Raw genomic sequence first — 25,832 nt, 5'->3', positions numbered from 1 at the left:
GCAAAACAAACTATTTTTAATTTGCTTTTTTAAAATGTAGTTGAAAAAAAGAAAATCCCCGAACTCTAGTAGGTGATGTGTGGCAGGCTAATGCCACTGTATCTTATAAAAAGTGCATAAAACGGGACAAAGGGTCCCATGCATGTTCTTTACAGTAAAAGGGCATCAAAAAGTCAAAAGAAGTTTTCATGACTGAGAAATTACTACCTAACTCTAAACTTGAGTACACCAACATTTCGTATTTTTTTCTATAGTAAATTCACAAACATGATGCAGTATAGTGAAAATCAACCACATACATTTTCCACTAAATAATGAAAAATAGTAGAGAATCCATTAAAGTTTTAAAGGTTTTTTCCCAAGTATTTATGTGTGGGTATATGTCTGTAATAGGACCTTCAAAGGTACCCTTAGTTCTCAATGTTTAATATTTGAGTGAAACTAAAAAAATGTTATCATGTCATGATGTCTGTGATCCCTAAAAAATTATTTGTAAAGTAGATTATTTTATTTGCATTATCCTACTTTGATGACCACCTGGGAATATGGTCATAATCCTGCTTTTGATAGATCAAAAAAAGAGAAAACCATGTCCACTTTGTACTTTATTTAAAATTAATTAAATGATAAACACAATTATAGGTAAATGGCAATTCAGTACATTTGAATAACATTTTAAAAATTACATATTCACAAGTACATAGATCCTTTACCAACATTGAACATTTTAGTCTATGTAGTCAAAGTCTTCTGGAATTCCAAAGTTTTTATCAATTTTATTTTCTTCGAAACCAAATTTTCTTTTGGCCCAAGATTTTATTGCAAATATATTATCTATAAAGAAAATTGAGAAATATTTTTAAGAATTAAAAACACAATCATAAAACATGTTAAATATAATATTCTTTTTCGTTATTTCTATTACCTTCAGAAGTGTCAACATAGGAAGTGTGCTTTATTTTCAAAAGTAATGGCAATTCATTTCCGAAGAAAGAATATTCTTTAATTAGTATTTTGAGCAATGAGATTGCATATTTAAAAATGCAGGAGATTAGCTGCCATTAAAGAATACTCAATTTAGAAATAATCCAAAAACAGGGAAAGGATAACAATGGTGTTTCTTCCACCATTTCCACAGCAGAGGCTCAGGAATTAAATTGCTCCTGTTCCCAAAGGGTACACATTCTCTCTAGACTTTTTCACAGATAATGATGGTTCCCAGATAATCAGGTCAGTGTGAGGAGAAGGGGAGAGGAGAATAGAAGGTAGTTCTCCTATCTTAAGACTAAGATAGGAGCAGAGGAATCTTTCGTGTCCTCTGAGGGGAATTTAAAATGCATTTTGCCACAGAAGAGGTATTGTATCTACCTACAAGGATTTATCCCAAGGAAACAAAGTAAATTGTGTACAAAGATTTATGGTTAAATCTTTATTCCAATATAATAAAAGAAAAAGTAAAAAGAATATAACTATCTAGTCTCATCTATTGTACTTCACTTTATTGTACTTCAAAGATAGTGCAGTTTCTATGTATTGAAGGTTTGTGGCAACCATGTATAGAGGAAGTCTATTAGCACCATTTTTCTAATAGCAGTTGCTCACTTCATGTATTTATGTCACATTTTGGTAATTTTCACATACTTGAAACTCTTTCATTAATATTATTATATTTGTTCTGGTGATCTATGAGCATTGATCTTTGATGTTACTATTGTAATTATTTTGGGGCACCACAAACTGCACCTATATAAGATAGCATACTTAATCAATCAATGTTTTGTGTGTCTGTCCCACCAACTGGCTGTTCTCCCATCTCTGTACCTCTCCTCAGGCCTCCCTATTTCCTGAGACACAACAATATTGAGATTAGGCCAATGAATAAACCCTACATCGGCCTCTAAGTATTCAAGGGATAGGAAGCATTGCATATCCCTCACTTTAAATCAACAGCTAAAAATGATTAAGCTTGGTGAGGAAGGCATGTCAAAAGCCAAACACGCTGAAAACTAGGCCCCTAGTGCCAGGCAGTCAAGTTGTACATGCAAAGAAAGAGTTTATGACAGAAATGACAAGTGCTACTCCAGTGAACACACAAATGATAAGAAAGTGAAACAGCCTCATTGCTGATATGGAGAAATTGGAGTAGTCTGGATAGAAGATCAAACCAGCCACAACAGTCCCTTAAACCAAAGCCTAATCCAGAGGAAGGCCCTAAGTCTCCTCAGTACTCTGTAGGCTGAGAAGTGAGAGTTGGAGAAGTTGCAGAAAGAAGAGTTGGAAGCCAGCAGAGGCTGGGTCATGAGGTTTAAGGAAAGAAGCCATCTTCATAACATCAAAATGCAGGAAGACGCAGCACGTGCTGATGGAGAGGCTGCAGCAAGTTCTCCAGAAGATCTAGCTAAGATCATACACTGAACAACAGATTTTCAATATAGATGAAACAGCTTTCTACTGAAAGATGACACCATCTAGGACTTTCATAGCTAAAGAGGAGAAGTCAGTGCTGGTCTTCAAAGCTTCAAAGAGCAGGCTGACTCTCTTGTTAGGGGCAAAAACAGCTGGTGACTTTTACTTGAAACCAGTGCTCATTTACCATTCTAAAAATCCTAGAGCCCTGAAGGACTCTGTTCAAATTAAGCCCTGAAGGATCGACTCTGCCTGTGCTCTCACACAACATCCATTCTGTGGCCCATGGATCAAAGAGTATTTTTGACTTTCAAATCTTCTTAAGAAATACATTGCATAGAGCTATAGTTGCCATAGATAGTGAGTGATTCCTCTGATGAATGTGAGCAAAGTAAATTAAAAACTTTCTGGAAAGCATTCACCATTCTAGATGCTATTAGGAACATTCATAATTTATGAGAAGAGGTCTGAATATCAACATTAACAAGTGTGGTGGAAGTGGGTTCCAACTCTCAAGGATGACTTTGAGAAGTTCAAGACTTCAGTGGAGGAAGTAACTGCAGATGTGGTGGGAACAACAAGAGAACTAAAATTCGAGGTGGAGCCTGAATGGGACTGCTGCAATCTCAGGTTAAAAGTTGAAGGTATGAGGAGGTGCTTCTCATGGATGAGCAAAGAAAGTGATTTCTTGAGATGAAATCTCCTCCTGGTGAAGATGCTATGAAGACTGCTGAAATGACCAACAAAGAATTTACAGTGTTACATAAACTTAGTTGTAAAAGCAGGGGCAGGGTTTGGGAGAACAGACTCCAATTTTGAAAGTTCTACTGTGGATAAAATGCTAACAAACAGCATCACACGCTACAGAGAAATTGTTTGTGAATGGAAGAGTCAATCAATGTGGCAAACTTTTTTGTTGTCTTATTTTAAGAAATTGCTACAGCCATCATGACCTTCAGCAGCCACCGCCCTGGTCAGTCAGCAGCCATCAGCCTAGAAGCAAGACCCTCCACCAGCAAAAAGATTACAACTCACTGAAAGCTCAGATAGTTAACGCTTTCTGGCAATAAATTATTTTTAAATTAAGGTATGTGCCTTACTTATTTAGACATAATGCTATTGTACACTTAATAGACTACAGTATAGTAAAAACATAACTTTTACCTGTCCTGGGAAGCAAAAAATTGATTTGACTCACTTTATTGCAATATTCACTTTACTGCAGTGGTCTGGAACTGAACCTGTAATATCTCTGAGCTATGTCTATATTTTGTTATGTTACCCTTAACATATTAAGGGTAATTTGTTACCTTTAACAGATTAAAGTTTGATCACCTTTAAATATATCATTTTAGGAAATTTAATTCCAAGTACCGAATAATAATTACATGTTTGGGATGAAGTTTGTTTCTCAAGTGACTACTACTCCATCAAATAGAATGTTAACAAAACATCCCCAGTTTTTTAAATTAAACTGTAATGGAATATCAGCAGATGTTAAAAAATGAATCTTTATGTAACAATTTAAAGCAAATCTTTAGTTTTCCTGGGGACCTAGGAGAGACCACTACTAACATGAGGCACTCCAGAATGATTTGTTTCGTTTTCCTAGAGTCTACATAACCATACATTCTTGTCAGTCAGTTAAATACTTACATGGGGCCCACTGCTGCGTGAGACGGGTATGAAGTTATTACAGGTACCTATAAGGTAGACAGCCTACACCTTCAAGCTGACACAAGAGTTGAGAGAGAAGTATTAACTTATTACTAGATAATTCCAAAGGGTTATGTATGTTAAAGAGAAAAGAGAAAGTATTATGCATATAGCTTCCAGAACAGGCTCCAAGAGCACAGAAAGACTGCCAGCAAATGAGAGAACAGATGTAACACTGTAGGAAGCATGAAGGAACAGACTTCAAACCTGGATTGGGAGAGAGAAAACTAAGGCAGCACAGTAAGGTTACAGGCTTAGCAGGAAGGAGTTGCTGGTTCACATGAATGCAAGGAACCATTTTATTATAAACATCCAAAGATTACACTCGATCTTTGCCAAAAGGCCAAGAAGTGATTAAATCTCCAAAGATTAAAACGAACAGAAGACCAAACAAAAGCCTATCCACAACAACGCTTCATGGACCAACTCCAAAAGACTGACTAAACCTGTCTCGGCCTGCTGGATGTCTGCCTTCAAGACAATGTTACCTTCGATCTTGATAATTTATTCCCTGTCAAATAAAATTTTTCTATTATGTGGAAATTTTTATAAATGGATAAAAAATAGTTTTTTTTTTTTTCCTTTAAAGAAACAGCCTTACGAGTAGTAGGATTTCTGTTTATTTCCATGGTGGCATCCCCAGGATATATGCAGAAATAAAGATGGGCAAAATCATAAACGTGAAATATGTGTTTAGGACCTCACAACACCTATCCCCCTCCTCACTCACAGAGATGTCTCTCACACAAAGTCATAAAAACTCCACTATCTTAATTATTATGCAAGATTTTATATAAGTTGTTAACTGACATTTAAGGTGTATTTAAGGGGCTCTTGGGTGGCTCAGTGGGTTAAGGCCTCTGCCTTCGGCTCAGGTCATGATCCCAGCATCCTGGGATCAAGCCGCATCTGGCTCTCTGCTTGGCAGGGAGCCTGCTTCCCTTCCTCTCTCTCTGCCTGCCTCTCTGCCTACCTGTGGTCTCTGTCAGATGAATAAATAAAATCTTAAAAAAAAATAAGGTGTATTTAATGCCATAAATCATTTAGATGTGATATTTCCAGTTATATTTATACCCTAAGGTCATCTCTCATTTTATAAAACTGAAATAATGAATTACTGAACAGTAACTATCTTCCATTCTAAACACATTTTAAGAAACTTTTTAGATAAAAAGAAAGCAAAACCTTAACTAATAAGTAGGTAACAATCTCTGGTTACAAGTATTACCGATGTTTTCTTTTTGTTTTGAAGACAGGTTGGTTTTCTGAGGTGTAATTTGTTTTAAACTCCATGCTTTTCTTAACACTTTTAAATTGGAAGGATCAAGTTGTAACTTCAAATGGAAATATGGCTCCCAACAGCTGTTTCTGCTGTGCTAAAAACATCTTCCTTCCTACATGATTTTAACAGTTTCTGGTTCTTTCTCAACTAATAACATAAGGGGAAAAAGTTCAAATTATTCCTTTTTTCATAACTGGACGTTTATGATCAAGTGGAAAAACATGAAAGGATTTTTTAAGAGAAGAACGGGAAAGGGGAGTATTTGTTTATCTATGTATCTAACATTGCGTGAAAGGGCTTATAAACTGTTTTATTTAATTCTCCCAAAATGTAAGGTAGATATAATCTACACGGAGGAAGCAGGTTCAGAGAAGTTCAGTAAGTGATACAGCAGCTAAAGCACACAAGCCGCATTCCTTTCAAAGTGAAGTTCTTCTCACCATATACAAAGGCTGCTTGTTCCTACTGCTTACTGAGCTGCTTTCCCGAGAGCTATTGCGGGAAATCACTTTGTCTTATTTTTAACCTATGAGTCCACTTGTCTTCCTTGCCCAAAGTTTTGTATTTCTCAAATTTTCTATTGATATCAATGTATTTATTATTTAATTATAGTTATTGGACACACATCTCATTTTTCTCTTTTAGTCAATGTTAGCTTGCTGTTTTTACCCTCGTCTGTTCTTATCACTAAAACATTAGAATATTTATGAAATGTATTACTTTGTAATAAATAAGATTGCAAATTTATCAGAACAAAAGGACAATTACAATTATTTTATCAACCTACTTAATTCTAAAATAGACAAGGACACGTGATTTGTGAATGTTGTGTGACATACAGAAGCCTCGACACAGAGTCAGGAAACCTGGCTCAAACCTTTGTACATCCAGTGACTAATTACCTTTGACTCAAGGCGTCACTTTAATTTTCTGCGTCTCTGTGTCAATAGAATTTTACCCATATTCTCCCAGACAAACAGAACGATGATGAATGGTACATGTGAAGGTATTACAGACTCTTACCAGGATGGTAAAAGTTCAATTACCATTACTTTAGAACACTAGAAAAACGTCAGTGTAATTTGTAGACATGTTTTAACAATACTGATCACACCTGTATATATTTGATAACAATCCTTATTAATTGTCTTCTGCACTTTAAGACACAGCAGAAAATACCTTATTAATTCTCATTTCTTAGAACATCTCTGGTGTAGACCAGAGTGTATATCCATTGGCAAATGGATTAATGAAGTATTTATATGAAAGCAGGTATACAGAGAAGACAATATCATGTAGTGGTAAGAGCTTGGACTCTGGGATCAGAAAAGCTGGATTCTAATTCCTGTTCATTGCCTAGCCCATGTGTCGCCATGGGCTCCCAAAGGCCTCAGTTCCATTGCTAAAATTAGGGATGATAATCCTATTTAACTCACAAGATTGTTGCAGAGATAAAATGAGAATGCACCACAGGTACTCTTTGTGATGCCTGACTTATAGTCCGGCCCTCAACAAATGTTAGCTATTATTATTATGAACAAGAAGACAAATCCTTAGGATTCATAAAATTCCTGAAGTTTTATCTTATACTAAAATCATAAAGCTTAAGTAATTAGCCCAAGTGACTTATCTAGGAAAAATTACACAGAAGTTAAACTGTAAGCAGTCGTTGGTTTTACAAAAATACATTGTATTTTACATACAAAATGACTCACAGTACGATTTTTAAAAAAATAAACTTAAGTAGGGGTGCCTGGGTGGCTCAGTGGGTTAAAGCCTCTGCCTTCGGCTCAGGTCATGATCTCAGGGTCCTGGGATCGAGCCCCACATCAGGCTCTCTGCTCAGCGGGGAGCCTGCTTCCTCCCTTCTCTCTCTGTGTCTGCCTCTCTGCCTACTTGTGACATGTCTGTCAAATAAATAAAATCTTAAAAAAAAAAAACTTAAGTAACTAAAATGATTTAATATAATGATTTAATAAAAACTCAATACAGGGATGCCTGAATGGCTCACTCAGTTAAATGTATAACTCAGTATTGGCTAAGGTCATGAACCCAGCATCATGGGATTGAACCCTACATCAGGCTCAGTGCAGAGTCTGCTCGAGATTCTCTCTCTCTCTCCCTTTGTCCCTCCCCCTGCTAACACTTGTGTGCACTCTTTCTCTAAAAATAAACAAAGTCTTTATTTTTTTTATTTTTCTAAAGATTTTATTTATTTATTTGACACAGAGAGAGAGAGAGACAGCAAGAGAGGGAATACAAGCAGGGGGAGAGGGAGAAGCAGGCTTGCTGCTGAGCAGGACCCTGGGATCATGACCTGATCCTAAAGCAGATGTTTAACTGACTGAGCTATCTAGGAGCCCCAACAAACAAAATCTTAAAAAAACAAAAAACAAAAAACAAAACTTAATACATACACTTCTGGATAGGTATTTTCTTGAACAAAACTAGGCACAATAGCTTCTGCATTTCATATCACAGTAAGTGTGGAAAAAGCTTAACTATAGCTTATCAGTACCATTATAACACATACCAGTCCATCTGTTAGCAGCTTCTTTGGCTATTTTATTTGCTTGACCTGAAAAAAAATTTTATAAATAGTCATATTCATCCATTTATACATTTTTAAAAACATGAACAAAATGTTATACAAATAAGAGTTTATGTAAAAAGTTCAAATAGTGACATATTACATCCGACAATCCTACTTAACTTCTCAGATTTTAGTTTCAATTGTATTAGTCATGAATAGTCAATGTAAAGAATTTCCCTTAAATGTCCATTATTATTGTACTTGTTCCTTTAAAGATAAGTGTGAGATGTGTTTCTCAAATAATTATAACATCAAGAGGATAAAATAATTTAAATTTAATGATAAGAATTTTAGAGTATATGTATTAGATTATAATGAATCTGACTTTAAAAAAATATATTATACGTCTTACTATTAAATTTTCTATGTCTATGCCTCTCAGGTTAATCTACATAGCACATAACAGTGCCATGATCAGCTGAGCACAAATACTACTTATTATGATGGCATTTATTTATTGAAAGATAATTTATATACTACATAATTCACCATATTAAAGTGCATAATTTGGTGGGTTTTAGAACAGAGTTGTAAAACCATCACCACTACCTAATTCCAAAACATTCTCATCACCCAAAAGAAAATCCGATACCCATGAGTAGTTATTCTACATTCTCTTTCCCCACAGCCCCTGGAGACCATTAATCTACTTCCCATCTCAATGAGTTTCCCTATTCTGGACATTTCATATAAATGAAACAATACAATATGTGACTAGCCTCTTTTACTTAGCATCATGTTGTAGCATGTATCAATACTTCAATCCTTTTTATTATCAAATAATATTCCATTGCATGGATATACCACATTTTGTTTAGTCATTCATCAGGTGATGGACATTTGGGTTGTTTATTGCTAATATGAATAATTTAATAATTTTTATGTGAACATGTTTTCAACCAACTGAGCCACCCAGGCACCCCCTGTGAACATGTTTTCAATTCTCTTGAATTGGATATATATATCTAGGAGTGGAATTGCTGGCTCAAATTGTAACTCTACTATAACATTTTGGGGGAATAAATTGTCTTCCAAAGTGGCTATATCATTTTAACACTACCACCAGCAAACTAAGAGTTCCGATTTCACCACATCCTCACCAACAATTATTTTCCATTATTTTTATTATAGCCATCCTATGCATTGTGAAATAGTTTCTCATTTTGGTTTTGATTTGCATTTCCCTAATAACTAATAACACTGAGCATCTTTTCCTATACTTATTGACCATTTGTATATTTTCTTTGGAAAAGTTAATAATCTGCCAATGTTTAAATTGGGTTTTTAAATATTGTTCAGCTGTAATTTTTAAAAATATACACATTTTCGATATTGGACACTTGTCAGGTACAGGATTTGTACATATTTTCTCCTATTCTGTGGGTTTTCTTTTCACTTTCTTGGTAAGGTAACTTGATGCACAAAAGTTGTTAATATTGACGAAGTCAAATTGATCTGTTTTTTCCTTCAGTTGTTTGAGCTTTTGGTGTCCTAACCAAGAAACTGCTGCCTCATCCAAGGATACAGAGATTCATCTTAACAATATTGTCTTTTAACAATTATTTTAGTTTTTCTATAAACACAGAATGTCTTTTTAACTAATGAATTAGTTAATTTTTTTGAGAGAGAGATTGAGAGAGAGAGAGAGCACATGAAAAGGGAGAGGTCAGAGTGAGAAGCAGGCTCGATCCAGGGACTCCAGGATCATGACCTGAGCCGAAGGCAGTTGCTTAACCAACTGAGCCATGGAGGCACCCCACAGAAGGTCTTTCTGTTTATATGTCTTTAGTTTCATTCAGTGTTTTGTAGTTTTCCATATAAGTTTTGCACTTCCTTGACTAATTTTTTGTTCATCTGTAAATACATTTTTTCTTAATTTCATTTTCAGATTGGTCATTGTTAATATATAAGATACATGTGATATTAAATATTGATTTTTGTACCCTACAACCTGCTGACCTCACTTACTATTCAACATGGATGACTTTTAGTTCTCTTTTTTGCCTAATTGCCCTGGCTTGAGCTTCTAGTACAATGTTGAATAGAAGTGTTAGGGAGGCCAGACTTGAAGAAAGCATATGGCCTTTTACCATTCAATATGATATCAGCTTTAAATTTATTATGAATGCCCTTTTAAAAATTGAAGAACTTTGGGGCACCTGGGTGGCTCAGTGGGTTAAGCCTCTGTCTTGGGCTCAGGTCATGATCTCAGAGTCTTGGGATTGAGCCCCGCATCAGGCTTTCTGCTCAGCGGGGAGCCTGCTTCCCTCTCTCTCTCTGCCTGCCTCTCTGTCTACTTGTGATCTCTCTCTCTCTGTCAAATAAATAAATAAATAAATTTTAAAAAATTAAAAAAAAAAAAGGAAAACTCACTTTGAAAAAAAAATTGAGGAAATTCACTTCTTTTCCTAGTTTGTTGAGTGTTTGTATCATGAAAGGGCGTTGGATTTTGTCAAATATTTTACTTTGTCTAATGAGACAATCATGTTGTTAGTGTCACAAATTACTTTTTATATATCGTGTGTCCAACAAAATAGCTTATTGTATTTTTATGCAGCTGTATTTTAAATCAAATAGGAGAACGCTAAGGAGATAAAAACAAAAATACATATATATTGTCTTCTATATTTACCTATGAATCAGACTTTACCAGTATGCTTTATTTTTTTGTGTCACTATCTAGTGTCCTTCAATGAGAAAGACTCCCATATTTTTTTAGGGCAGGTCTGCTAGTGACAAACTCTCCCAGTTGTTGTTTACCTGGGACTATCTTACTTTGTCCTTCTCTTTTGAAGAAAAATATGTCTGGATATAGAAATCTTGGTAGACAGTTATTCTACCCCTCCTCACTTTGAATATGTCATCTCAATGCCTTTGGCCTCTATGGCTTCAAATAAGAAACAACTTGTTAATATGATTGAAAATTCCTGGGGCACTTGGGTGGCTCAGTGGGTTAAAGCCTCTGCCTTCGGCTCGGGTCATGATCTCAGAGTCCTGGGATTGAGCCCCACATCGGGCTCTCTGCTCTGCAGGGACCTTGCTTCCTCCTCTCTCTCTCTGCCTGCCTCTCTGCCTACTTGTGATCTCTGTCTGTCAAATAAATAAATAAATAAAATCTTTAAAAAAAAAAAAAAGAAAAAAGAAAATTCCTTCTGTATGATGAGTCACCTCCTTGCTGCTTTATAGAGTCTCTGTTTACTTTTTGACAAGTTGATTATGATGAGCCTTTCTGTGGATCTTTTAAGATTGTCCTAAATTAGAGTTTGTTAAGTTTTTTTGATGTATAGATTGTTTTTCATCAAATTTGAGAAGGGTTCAGCTCTTATTTATTTATTTATTTATTTATTAAAAGATTTTATTTATTTATTTGACAGACAGAGATCACAAGTAGGCAGAGAGGCAGGCAGAGAGAAAGGAGGAGGCAGGCTCCCTGCTGAGGAGAGAGCCCGACGCGGGACTCGATCCCAGGACTCTGAGATCATGACCTGAGCCGAAGGCAGAGGCTTTAACCCACTGAGCCACCCAGGTGCCCCTTATTTATTTTTTAAAAACTATTCTTTCAGTCCCATTCTCTCCCCTCTCCTTCTGGGACTTCCTTTATGTATATGTTGGTACTCTTGATAGTGTGCCACAGGTCTCTTGAGACTCTGTCAATATTTCTTCATTCTTTTTTCTTTCTGTTCCTCAGATTGAATTACCTCTATTGAACTGTCTCCAAGTTACTAATTCTTTCCTTTGCCTGCTTAAATTGGCTGTTAATCCCGAGTGAAATTTTCATTTCAGTTATTATGGTTTTCAACTCCAGCATTTCATCTGATTTCTTTTTCATTTCTGTATCTTTGCTGATATTTTCTATCTGGTGAGTTTTCATTCTCAGACTTTCCTTCAGTTCTTCAGACATGTTTTTCTTTAGCTCTTGTAACATATTTAAAATAGCTGACTGAAATTCTCGGTCTAGCAAGTCCAACATCATGCATTGTGCATGAACCATGCTTCCTTTGTACATCTCGCAAATTTTTGTTGAAAGTTGGACATTTTAAATAATATAATGTGGCAACTCTGGAAATCAGATACTTCCCTCGCCCCTTCCCAGGGTTGTTGTTTTTGGTACTTGTTATTCTTGTTTGTTCAGTGATTTCTCTGAACTAATTCTGTAAAGTCTGTATTCTTTGTTATGTATGGCCACTAAAGTCTCTAATTTGCTTACCAGGCAGCTAATAATTGAATAGAGGTTTCCTTAAACACCTGAACTAAGACTCGAAGTGTTTGCTGAGAGGCTTTGTATGTGGTTGGGGCAGGATTCAACATTCAGCTAGGCAATTTATAACTTTGCCTTGGCCTTTGCTTCTTGTATGCAGAGTGCTACAGTCTGCTAGAGGGGGGAGTTTAGGAACTTCCCAGGACTTTCCTGAGAAGGTGCACAGCCCTATGGATGCATATGGCCTTCTATATTTCCAAAAACATGTTGCTTTTCAAGGCACATATGAACATCTCTTCCAGCCTCTCCTTCTAAGCTCTTTGATTAGTCTACTGTTTGGCTTAACTGTTAAGCCAGCTAAAATAGCTGTGAAGTTAAAACTCTTGCCTGTAATTGTTTTAGACTAATGTTCCCCAAAAAGAGGCTGTTAGCACTGGTCATACTACAAGTCAGATCAAATAAGGACAATCCTTCCTATTGGTGGCTTTTAGAAAACCACCGAAGATGTCAAATAGTAACAATTTGGGGGAAATGAGAGTCTTAAAGAACTCCAGTTCCATTTTACTCCCTCTGATACCAGGAATGCATGGCTGTTATTTTTTAAGGTTAGTGCTGAGCTAGAGAGTAGGGGATGACAATAGGACAAGTTAAAACACCATAGGGCTTATTATTCTTGCTGAGATACAGCCATTTTTTCTTGAATAGGCAAACCATTGGTGAATTTCTAGAATTCTGGAAAAGTTGCGACATTTTTTGCCAGCTTTCATGGAAGGAAAATTTCAGAGGTCCTTACATCATTTTCACTGTCATCCTGGCATTTCTAAGAAAATTTCTTAAGTACTTCTAAGATTTACTTTCAAGTATTTTTGTAGGATTCAATTTTTACCACAACTTATTTTGACCTTAAATAATGGTCAAAGTAGTTAAAATTAAATTTCATTTTTTATATATTATTGCTTGACTTCTCATTTCTTAGATATTTCCAACCAATCTTGCTAAAACTTATTTAATATAGATATCAATAAGTCAACTTGTCTGATGAAATATGTTTCCTGCAAGAATAAGTGAGAAATAAGTAAAAGATTATACATAGCTATGTCTACATGAATATAAATGTTACAGCTCTTCTCTGCAGAAAAACTGTTTCAAAATAAATCATGATAGATTTAGAGATTAGCCTGATTATTGTGACATGGGTGCTATAACCACACTATTAAGAAACAAATCTTATTAAAATCAATTTGTGAAACTCATAATCCTTTAATCCACTGTAATCTGTTCTGCAAGAACATGACAACCAAAATCCTCTGAAACCCTTCATTATCAAAAAGCATGTTTTAAAAACAATAATCTCTTTGGGAAAAGGAAATAATCTCATTTGGGGGAATAGGGGTTAAAATCTAAAAAAATTCTCTAGCTTTAGTAATAAAGAGATCGTTGCCATTTACTACTTAAATGTTTAAATTTCTTGAATCTGTGGGTTTACAGTTTATATCAAATTTGAAAAAAATAGTCTTTATTTCTTCTGATAGTTATTTCTTCAGATATTTTTCAGGCCTGGATGCACACACACACATACACACTCCCAAGATACACACACACATATACACCCTCCCCACCCCCAGCATACACTCCTTTTGGGACTTTGATTACAAATATATTAGGTCACTTGAAGTTGTCCTACATGTCATGGATGCTATTTTCGTTTAAAAATTTTATTTTTCCTCTCTGGTTTCATTTTGGATAGTTTCTACTGCTATGTCTTCAAATACTCTAATCCTTTCTCCTGCAAAGTTTAATCTATTAAACCCAATCCAGTGTATTTTTTATTTCAGACATTGTAGTGTTCAACTCCAGAAGTTTAACATGGATCTTTTTTATATCTTCCATGTTTCTACTTAACTTTTTGAACATATACATTTTTTTTTTTTTTAAAGACTTAGTCATCTATTTTCGAGATAGGGGAAGAATGTAAGCAGGGAAAAGGGGAAAGGGCAGAGGGAGAGACTCCCCAAGTAGAATACCCACTGAGCACAGAGCCCTGATGAAGGGCTCCATCTCATAACCCATGAGATCACAATCTGAGCCAAAATCAAGAATCAGGTGCCCCTGTATGATACATTTATAACAGTTTTTAATGTTGTTGTCTTCTAATTCTACTATCTGTGTCAGTTCTGGGTCAGTTTTGATTGAAGAATTATTCTTTTCATTAAGGAACATATTTTCCTACCTCTTTGCATGCCTGGTAATCTCTCATTATATGCTAGACATTATGAATTTTATTTTGTTGGGTGTTGGGTATGTTTGTATTCGTATAAATATTCCTTAGTTTTATTCTGGGGTGCATTTAAGTTACTTTGCAATAGTTGGATGTTTTCAAGACTTAGCTGTTATGGTCTATGAGCTGAATGGAGAACAAAGTTCAGTCGAGGAGTAATTAATGCTTGCTAACGGAGGCAAGATGTTCTGGAGTGCTCCACCTAATGCCTTGTGAACTGTAAATTTTTCCAATTTGCCTGGTGAGAATAGGCATTATTCTTGGCCCCATGTGAGTGTCAGGCACTTGTTCCCTCTAATTCTCTGAAATTGTTCTTTCCCCAGCTTTGTGTAGTTATTTCACTAGCATTCACCGCATAATTGAGGGGAACCCTCTGTGGATACCCAGGGATCTCTTTCTTTGAAACTTCTCTCTAGTATGCTGTCCTGGGAACTCTAGCCACACTGGTCTCCCTGATCCTCAGTACCCTTTGCAGGGCTCTGCCTAGGTTCTCCTTTCTTGTGCCACAGCCTAGAAATGCAATAAAACAAGCTGACACAATTTTAAGACTTACTTTGTCTGCTTCCCTTTCTCTAAGAATCATTGTCTGTTATTGTCTGATATCACATATTTCATATATTTTACATGTTGTTTTTCAGGTGGGCAGATAAATCTCATCGATTACTACTCTATTTTGTCTGGAAGTAGAAGTGTCACATTTGAATAAAATTTTATTTGTTAGCTGTTCTGAATTTTAAAACAGAGGAAATAGACATTTCTCTCTAAAAGTATGAACGGAAGTTAGTCTAAAGTTAGGTTTACAGGTTTTGATAAGATTTTTTTTCCTTCTGATAATAGTTTGGTAGCTTTCCACAGGAAAAAATATCCTACCTTCACATCTAAAATATATTTAGGGAATAAGAAAATTATCCTACATAACTCTATCTACTAAATAAGTTGAAATTCTCTATAATTAATGTATTTTATTAAAATAGATAAATTTTTAATGGAGTGAAATAAAATACAAAGCCGGGAAGGACCCTTATTCTCTCACTCCTCTATAAATATCAGACATGCACAACGTAAAAATGTCAAAAATTAATACACATGAATTCATCATTACAAAATTCTACAGGATCCAAATACAGACCCATTTTATGTGACTACATAATCAAATAGAAAAAGATAACCTAGGTCTGATGTTGATGAAAACTGGTAAAGTTTAACTCACTGTTATCTAGAAAACGTTTTCTTCTCACTGACTTAGACCTCATAGCCTGCTTAATACTCATACACACTGACATGTTTTCCTTAGGTTGAGAAATAAATTACCAACCATAAGGGTTAAGATGGAGAATAGAGGTCAAGCAACCAGTATAAATTACAGCTGGAACTTCCTACTCAACTATGCTATGCTACTCTCCACAAAATTCATCATCCTTTATATAACCTGAAATTTCTTCCATCAAATTTCATCAGCTCTCTAAGAGGTGAGGCAAATGCCAAAATTGCTGCTTGATTCAGAGATACAAGGAATGGCAACACCTGAAATCACATGCCTGAAATAAATATCTTCCCTCTCAGTGAATCAGTCTGGCACAGTTCTCTGCCCTTGTGGATTTCCTGCACCTCAAGACGATCCACTGGCTGAGGATCACCATCGGGGCAGGTCAGAGGAGTTTTGTAAGACTAAGTAAGTTTTAGCAATTCCTCAGGGATCAGAAGTAACCAAAGTTATGAAAAGGACTGTAAAAATAGGAGGTCATAAGGAGAGGTGATGTCAGTCATGGTCATGTGCCCAGGGAAAGAGCAATGGCAATATAATGGGGGCCACAAAGTAGAAAAGCAGAGCCTTGACTGGGTATGGCTGTGAGTTTTAAGTCCTTGAAAGAAAAGAGAATGAAACTGGGTAAGCAAAGAATTGGAATCATCAAGGAAAAAGTCCCCTAACTACACAACACTGAAATCACAAAGGAAGGCAGAACCAAGTTAGAGTAATATACATAGGATCAGATTTGATAACTATGAAAACAGAATTTTCATGATGAACTGCTAGAGGGCACAGACACGCTGATCCTAAAACTAAATTACCTGAAGGCATTCAATCTGGGAAAGAAAACTGTTCTCAAAGTTTTCTTTCATGACACAGTTGATGTCCTCTTTAACAAGCAGTATACACTTCCTTTTAAAGATGATTCATGAGCAGGCCAGCTTTCTCATAGTAAACTCCTAATTGCCTCTTGCTGCTTTGAAGTACTTGTGTTTGCGGAAGGTCATTTGATATTAATTAAAACTTCAAGACTGATTAAACTGGTTAATTTTGTAGCAGATTTGGTTAGCACCTTTTTCTGAAGGATGCTGATAAATGATAAATGAATTAATCTATGGGCAGCATGAAAGAGCTAACATGTCTCTCTAAATAGTAAATACTTGATTTACAGAAAATGATTGGCTCAGGGGTGGAGAGGTTCTTCTGACTCTACCTCTCAGTCACCCTGGCTGAACCAGGGCCAATACATACCACATCTAGACAGGGGACTGCATGTACAGGATTAATGCCTCATGGAGATGTGCAAACCGGTGACCTGTCTCTGAGTTTAACTTCAGATTACACGAACTAAACTGCTTAAATATTTTTTAATCGCAAAGATGACCATCAGGAACAACTTAATTGTAATCCAATTATTCTCAAGCTAATTTTAAAGTACCAAATATTTTAGATTTCTCTCAAAGCTTTCAATCACATACTATTAGTTTTTCTTTTATAAACATTTCACTAGGTAGAGTTCCCTAAATGAAAATCAGGACAAGATAGAAAAATGTGATGAAAGTTATACATATTTTCCTAGGCAATTAGATGAAGTATCCTTATAATGTACTCTTTTACTTTCTTAAATGTTCAAATTTATATCTTTACATAAATATATTAAAATCATTCAAAATAAAGCTTTGGAGATTGGTTTTAAAGTAGAGGAAAACATCACTGGTATGTTCAAAAGACAAGTCAATGCACAGACTGATTTTCTGTAACTTGCAACATCATATTTTTGGTATTATCTCGCCTAGAAGATAATGGTGGGTTTTGTTCTCAAGTCAATATACTTGGGGGCAACTTAAACTCCTCTGACTTCTCAGTTTCCTAAACTCAGTTTTTGTCTTTATCCTCCTACCCTCTCTACCGTTCTTCTTCTTAAAATGCTTATAATTTCAGAGTTATCACTATTCAATGCCTTAAGACTCTTGGATGGAAACACTAATGCAATATTAAAACTGTTCATGGCTTGATTTTCTCATATACATGGAGAATGGTTACCAGGTAACTAGAAGTACGAAGTCTCATTGACAAAATCAAAAACTTTCAAGGTGTGAGTCTGCTTGAGATTCTCTTTGCTTCTCCCCTCAGGTGTGCCCTATCAAAAAATAAATAAATGAATAATATAAAATAAAATAAAATAAAATTTTTTTAAAAAAGGAAGTGCCTGGGTAGCTCAGACAGTTTGGCATTCGACCCTTGGTTTTGGCTTGGGTCGTGATCTCAGGGTTGTGAGATCAAGCCCCCTGATTGGCTCCACACTGGGCATGGAGCCTGCTTGGAATTCTCCCTCTGCTCCTCCCCTCACTCTAAAACTTAAAAAAGAATTTTAAAAAACCTTCTAGGTGTGATATAAACTTACGTATTTCTTCCACAACTTGTGGGTCACATTCCTTATATTTTTCTACTTCTGCCTTTAGCTGTTCCCTTTGGTCTCGAAGTGAAGAAAGCTCTTTTGCTAGCATGGTTCGCTCTTCCTGCATTCAACATAGTTTTATGTAAATTAAGGCAAGCAAAATGCCATATGTTGTAAGGTTATACATTTTATTTCTCATAACTAATGTGCACTAGGCTTTTGGACAGTATTATACAGACACATACCTATATTCACAGTATAAGAACAAACTCAACTCACATTTTTCTCTGATATCTCAAGCATCTTTCATATAATTTGACTGGTTGAATGGGAATTAATATGTAGAATCGACCAGTCATAAATAGACGATTATCATATCACTGATTATCAAATGTTTGGAAAAGATACTGCCTCTTGGGTAGTTTCATAAGATTGTGTCAATATAAGTAATATTTTATGGCAACATCATCATTATGCAATTTTCCTTAAAAGTGTGACAATTTTTCAACCTTTAAGGATGATTAGCCTTTAAAAATATTTAAAGATATCAGAAATAAGAAATTATTGCTTGTGGCCTCCTATCACTTTCCTTTAAAGGTAAACCACAATAAAGCTTTTAAAACAACAGGATCCAATAAACACATTTGAAATTTCTAGCCATAGTTCTCACTAACAGGTGGAAGTCACCGTGCCACAGTTTTCAATTCATATGTGTGAATGGTTATGACACAAACTTATAGGATAAGTCTGAAGCAAAGCCAAGCAGAGTTTAAGCTGCCTTGATGGGATTTATTTAAGGTTCCTTGCTAGCTTATATTTTGGTACTTGTATTTTTTGCCTTTTGCTTTAACTGTTCTCTTTTGTTCCAAAGTGAAGAAAGGCTCCTTTGCTAGCATTTGTACAAGGGAATGCAGAGCATTGTACAGAGCAGCATGGGCTGAAGCAGCAGAGTCCAACAGAACTCTACAATGATAGAAATGTTCTAGATCTGTGTTCTCTAATGCAGGAAACATTAGCCACATGGACCTCCTGAGTATATGATATATGGCTATTGTTACTGAAAAACTGAATTTAATTGCATTTATTTCTAATTCAAATGTAAATAGCCACATACAATTATAGTGTATATTGTATTAACATAACTCAGAAGAGATTTAAAAATAATTACAATATAAGATGGCTATTTACCATCCACGCCCAAAATTATACATGCTCCACTATGAAAATTGAGAAAAGTAGCAAAATGGTGAAGAATCTGTGTGAAGGCAATAACTCTAGACACCCTGAACTAGGAGACACCTCAGACTGTTACTAGCACTGAGATCTGTGCCACATTACTTTAATTTTTTGTGCCTTTGGTTATCTGAATTAAAAATGGAAATAGTAATAGTGGGTACCTCCTTGCACTGTTGGCAGGATTCAATGAATATAAAACACACTGGGATATACTTGCCTGGCTCACAGTAAGCAGATTATGTATGTTAGCTATTTCTCCTTCATTCTCAGCAGCATCATCGTGACCATGAATAATGCCTAGTAAATGGGGGCTAGGTGTTTCTGGAAGATCCTGATTGGTGTGCTCAGGATGAACACAAGAGTTCATCTTTCTCAGGAGCCTTTTTAAACTGTTGTACTCCTCCAAGCGCTGCAGCATCCATAAGGATTTTTCCCAGGTGCAATGGAGCCAGGGGACTGGGTAACACTCAACAGACAACTTTTGGGCATGGATATTAGTTGAAGGTGCATCTATAATTTATTGCCAACATTAAGGAAGAAAAAAAGGATCAAATAAAGAAAGGGTATTTGCTACGGTCCGTTAAAGAAAGATAACAGCTTCAGGTTATGCCCAGAACTTATCTTTCCTTAAAAATTCTTAAAAAATTACCATTCTCTAATTCTTATCTGTGACTGCTGATTATTCACATAAAAGAAGGTATGTGAAATTATTTTGAAAAGCCACGATAAGCCTGTGGTGTATTCTTTTCTACATTGTGACTGTTTTTGAGTCTTTCACAATTAAGTGGTACAAATAGAGGCCTAGATAGAATGCTTAGTGGTGCATTTAGATCTTTAACATTTTTTCAGGTCATAAATCCATACTGGAGATTAATGAGGAAATTAGAATGTAAAGTGATTTCTTAAAAAACCCCTAACATAATACTTCAGAGAACATTATACTTTGTGAAATAATGTCAATATTCACTTAAATATTTTAGAAATGTTACAAAGCCCCAAAGATAATAATTGATAGTTTTCAATTTGTTCTATGCCAAAGACTTAAAAAGCATGACTCTTAAAATTTTATTACATAAACATTATAAGGGCTTACCTTGTGCCAGGTACTCTTCTGAGTACTTTGCAAATATTTGCTAGTTTAATCCACACAATAACCTAATGAGGTAGATTTTATCCCCTATTTTACAGCTGGGATAATTAAGAACAGAGAATTTAGGAGACTTTCAAACCCAGGCTGTCTAGCTCCAGGGTTTATGCTTCTATGCTATGCTGCCATACACAATATAGTACAGTAATAGAAAATAAGCCTAGATTACAATTAGTGAATCCTACCAGGTCCAATGTTCATGTCCTCTGCTGTGCTCATCTCTCTTCTGGTAGGAATGGTACACTCCTCACAGGAAGCTCGAAATTCTTACTCTTCTATTTTTTTTTTTAAGATTTTATTTATTTATTTGACAGAGAGAGAGATCACAAGTAGGCAGAGAGGCAGTCAGAGAGAGAGGGGGAAGCAGGCTCCCCACTGAGCAACCCAATGTGGGACTCGATCCTAGGACCCCAAGATCATGACCTGAGCTGAAGGCAGAGGCTTAACCCACTGAGCCACCCAGGTGCCCGTTACTCTTCTATTTAGAATTGACACTATTAAAGACTCTAAAGACAAACTTACTGTTTCATGTCGGCCAATTTTAGCTTTCTCAATGCTTTTCTGTAGATTTGTGTGCTTCTGGTTTCCCTCAGATACCTGGAAAATTAAAATAAAATGGCTTTCTAAGATAAACTTGCTTAACATGAAGTTTATGAGTGAAGAAGTCAAAATGAGATTTTGACTTTTTAGTCCAAGGCCGTGTAACAAACAAGTCAAGACTACAATGGAAACTAACTTCTCTAATTTGAAGAAAGCCAAGTACCATGAATCATTAGGGCAGAATGGAAAAAAAAAAGTTCAAAAACGTTTCCTCTCATCCCATCAGATTTATCTGCAATCTTTATTTATTTATCTGCAATCTTTATCAAGTCCCCTAATTCCATGTCAAGTAACTTGAGGTATATTATTTAGTTAGAAATTGAATTTGAAAACTCCAAAAAAATTTTTATATGAATTCTTTCTTCAAATTTCATTTCACTTCTGCCTAAGTCTTTTGAAAACATCTTAGACTGTTTCTTATAGGCTTGTAGTATTATGGCCTGTTTCACTAACATAGAGTTAAAAATAATGCATCACTTATTATTCTTAAATCAGGTACAATATGAGGAATTACATACTTGATATACTAAATTCTTTTTTTTTTTTAAAGATTTTATTTATTCATTTGACAGACAGAGATCACAAGTAGGCAGAGAGGCAGGCAGAGAGAGAGAGGAAGAAGGCTCCCCGCTGAGCAGAGAGCCCGACGCGGGGCTCAATCCCGGGACCCTGAGAGCATGACCCAAGCTGAAGGCAGAGGCTTTAACCCACTGAGCCACCCAGGCACCCCGATATACTAAATTCTTAAAGAAGAAAAAAATCTATAAGCCTGTTGTTGATTTTAGGCATGTTTTACATACTTTAAAAGTGATCAGTTCAAGTACTGTACTAATCCTAGAAAGTAGTAAATTTTATGTAGAAATGGATCAAATAAAACCAGCATAAAGAGACCATAAATATAGGATATTCATTAGCACGTGGCTGAGCCCACACCAAATAGGACTGGTTAATTTCAGAACATCACTCCCCCTGCTTCTCAATTTTATTAATCTCTCCTGGGCCCATGACTAGATAAATAACAACAGGATTTTCCCAGTATTAAATTCTCCACCACATCTTTTGCTAGTTGGAAATTTCAGACTCATATGATTGGGTAAGAACCTCCTTAAAATATAAATTACTCCTTCCTCACTCTTGAGTTACAAACATTTGGAAAGTAATAATTGGATGAATGATTTCTCTAAGTTGATTATAAGAAGCTGACCTTTTATAGTATGACCTAGTTATATGTATAGGGTAAATAATACTATGTGTCATAGATTAAAAAATCACAAACAGTATCTTCAAAAAGTTAGCTTTACCCTGGCTTTAGGAAATCTTCCATTACTCAATATGCATAAAGGAAATGCTGTCAGCTTTCCTTTAATTGTTCTCTAGTCACTGATTCTAATCCATACCATGAACAAGATCCACCTGTGATGCCAAGAAGACAACACCACCAAACCAGTTATACCTCTTCTGAGGGTAACTACCTTCCTAATAATTAAAAAAACAAAACAAAACAAAACTGCTATACATTTAGGAGTCAAAATAAAGCTTTAAAGTCCTAAATTTAACACAACAGTTCTCATTTATAAAATAAAACGCCCCACCACTAGAGTTCTTAACAGGCACCTGGAATTCAACCAAACCCAGGCTTTCAAGGGATAAACACTGAGATTTGTAGCCACTGTGCAGTTATTATCTAAACCAGTCCTCAAACTTTAGCATATATCAGAATCACCTGAAGGGCTTGTTAAAACACAGGTTTCTGGGCTACACCCCCCAGTATTCTGGAGTAGAACCTAGTAATCTGCATTCTAATGTGCTCACAGGTGATGGGTGATGCTGATGCTTTGCATTCATGGGCACCACGATTTTGAGAACTACTGACCTTAACAAAAACCTGTTTTGTTACAATAACGAACCCAACTACAAATACACAAGATATTAAGATATGGGAGAATATTTTCTAGCTCAGCAAAAATGAATTACTGCTAAGTACTGTAGCCTGAACTAGAAACAAACAAAATATTTTAGTAAGTCTCCCACTAAAAGAAATACAAAAGTCTGCATTTACAAATAGAGAAAAACAAGTGATACTTGGTTTGTCCAGAACGTTATTCACCATAAAATTCCTTTGAAGAACTCTCTATATACATTTTCATGAATAAAACAAGAGCCAACTATATACTATACCAAACCCATTTCCAACCTTCACTAAATAATTTGGTAAAACCCAGTGATTCAGAACAAGCAACAAAAAAATGACTTATAATTAGTAAGAAGAGGATTTCATCTTTAGATTTGAGGATCTGATACAATGCCGCTCTTTAATGCATTCCAGACCACCTATACAGACACTCAGGGTTAAGAAACATAATGCCAATGTTTTCTAAAGGGCTAATTCACTGCCTGGAGGAACTGCCTGTTCATAAGAACAGAAAGACTGATTCAAGCTGTCTGCACTGGAATTCTCATTTGCTCCTTTTAAGAAATAAAAAAATTTCAAGCATTGCAGAGGAATATAGAAGTTCTCATAGGTGGGAAAGAATGTCAGGCAACAGGGAATGTGGAAAAGAGGTAACAGCAAGAGAAACCAGATGAGTCTACTGCTTTATCAAAATTCACATACAGTTATGTAGGGAAAAATAAGTTCTATGTCTTGTTCCTCCTTAAAAAAAAGACGCCTGGGTGGCTCAGTTCGTTAAGCAGCTGCCTTCAGCTCAGGTCATGATCCCAGCGTCCTGGGATCGAGTCCCGCATGGGGCTCCTTGCTCGGCAGGGAGCCTGCTTCTCCTTCTGCCTCTGCCTGCCACTCTGCCTGCCTGTGTGCTCTCTCTCTCTCTGACAAATTTAAAAAAAAAAAAAAAAAAAGCAGTATCATTTATTTTGGTATTTTATATATTTAAAAAATTTTGTTAGAGTATCTACAACTTTAAAATTCACTTTTTAAGGTGATATTTCATTTAGGCATCAGTCATAAGGAAACTATGAACAGTAAAGACATTTATATATAATGAAAATTGCCTTATAAATTGCCTTTATATATAAAAATATATATATAGCCTTTATATATATAAAAAATTGCCTCTCTATATATGTAAATTCCCTTTATATATATAAAGATGCAATTGCCACAATAGAGAAATCTTAAATCAATATTTCATGGTATGAATGTGTCACGATTATGTAGCTAAAGGAAATGTTTTGGAAGAATTTTTAAATGACACTTTGAAATATAGAATAGAGTTTTTAAAAAGGTGGAAACAAAATCATCAATACATTTCAGAGTCTATGACAAAAAAAACTGCAATAAAATGCACAAAATTTTAAAAATGATTACCTCTGTATCATGGAACATACTTTTAAACTTTCTATATAATAAGCAAACATCATTATTATTTAAAAAATTTTCCCATTATAAGCAATATTTGAATATTCTCAAGAAATGAATAATTTTTATTTTAAAAGACTCAAACAGTGCAGAAGAATTTAAACAGTGTCTTTTTACTCCCACTTCTGCACCATCCCCAGAATCCCCTCTCTACGGGTGACTCCTGTAAAGTCTAGAGGGCATCCTTCTTTTCCCATTCCTCTGCTTTATTTTCGGATATAGGTCAATATAAAGAATATCTCAAACACATACAGGTTTATCTTTCGTTATGTTCTATAACTTGCTATTTTTATCGAAACTTCCATGTCAACATACATACATAGGTCTACTTAATTTTTTAAAAATTTTATTTATTTATTTGAGAGAGAGTGAGAGCATGCACAAGCAGGGGGTGGAGGGTGGGTGAGACAGAGGGACAAGCAGAATCCCTGCTGAGCACAGAACCCAATGAGGGGCTCCATCCCAGGACCCCAAGATCATGACCCCTTCCAAAGTCAGACGCTTAACCAACTGAGCTGCCCAGGCACCCCTAGTTTTTTTTTTTTTTTTTTTCTTCAAGATTTATTTTAGAGACAGCGTGTGCACACAAGTGGCGGGGGTGGGGGGGCGGCAGAGGGAGAAAGAGAGACTCTCAAACCAAGTACCCACTGAATGCAGATCCTGACTCAGGGCCCAATCCTTCCACCCTAAGATCATGACCTGAGCTGAAATCCAGAGTCAATTGCTTAACTGACTGAGCCACCCTGGTGCCCCTAAATTTTTTTTAATAGATTTTATCAGAGTACTTCTAGGTGCTGGATGGAAGGCACAGAGAGTTTTCCAAGTAACCCCTGCCCCCACAGACACAAGTACCAGATTCATTTTCATTTTCAAATGAAACCCCCCATTTTCAACACCCGCCCCCAAAGTGATCCACTGAACCTACATTGACACATCATTATCACCCAAAGTCCATGTACATTAAGGTTCACTTTTTGTGTTGTACATGCTATGGTTGTGACAGATGCATAATGATATGTATTCATCGGTATGGTACATACAGAGTATTTTGCCCTTAACATCTTCTGTGCTCTGCCTATTTATCTCTGACTCCCGCCAACCTCTGGCAACCAATGATCCTTTTCACGTCTATATAGTTTTGTCTTTCCAGAATGCCATATAGTTGGATTCACACATTATGTAATCTTTTTAGACAGGTTTCTTTCATTCAGTATGAATTTAATTTAGTATGAATGCATAAATATGCACTTATGCTCCTCCATGTCTTTTCATGTTTTGATATCTCATTTCTTTAAATTGCTGAATAACAGTCCATTGTCTGAATGTACCATAGCTTATTTATGCATTTACCTA

The 25,832-nt window shown here is 35.7% G+C and overlaps 1 protein-coding gene across 2 annotated transcripts in view; it reads right to left on the bottom strand.

The window, feature by feature from the left end:
- Nucleotides 1-626: 626 nt before the first annotated feature.
- Nucleotides 627-25,832, bottom strand: part of LOC111156897 (meiotic nuclear divisions 1) — a 67,392-nt gene continuing 42,186 nt past the window's right edge. Inside the window, exons 5-8 of one of the 2 annotated variants that reach the window (XM_022518034.1) lie at nt 21,026-21,100; nt 18,127-18,241; nt 7,938-7,982; nt 627-834 (exon numbers count right to left, since the gene is read on the bottom strand). In XM_022518034.1, coding sequence (XP_022373742.1) covers nt 728-834; nt 7,938-7,982; nt 18,127-18,241; nt 21,026-21,100 — 342 coding nt within the window. In that variant the 3' untranslated portion in view covers nt 627-727. The remainder of the gene's footprint in view (nt 835-7,937; nt 7,983-18,126; nt 18,242-21,025; nt 21,101-25,832) is intronic. The other variant, XM_022518038.1, reaches the window with a different exon arrangement.

Source organism: Enhydra lutris, unplaced genomic scaffold (genome assembly GCF_002288905.1).
Source record: "Enhydra lutris kenyoni isolate GAN:26980312 unplaced genomic scaffold, ASM228890v2 scaffoldscaffold3, whole genome shotgun sequence".
NCBI lineage: Eukaryota > Metazoa > Chordata > Mammalia > Carnivora > Mustelidae > Enhydra > Enhydra lutris.
The sequence above is the reverse complement of the archived record's forward strand: the minus strand, read 5'-3'. Positions and strand labels throughout refer to the sequence as shown.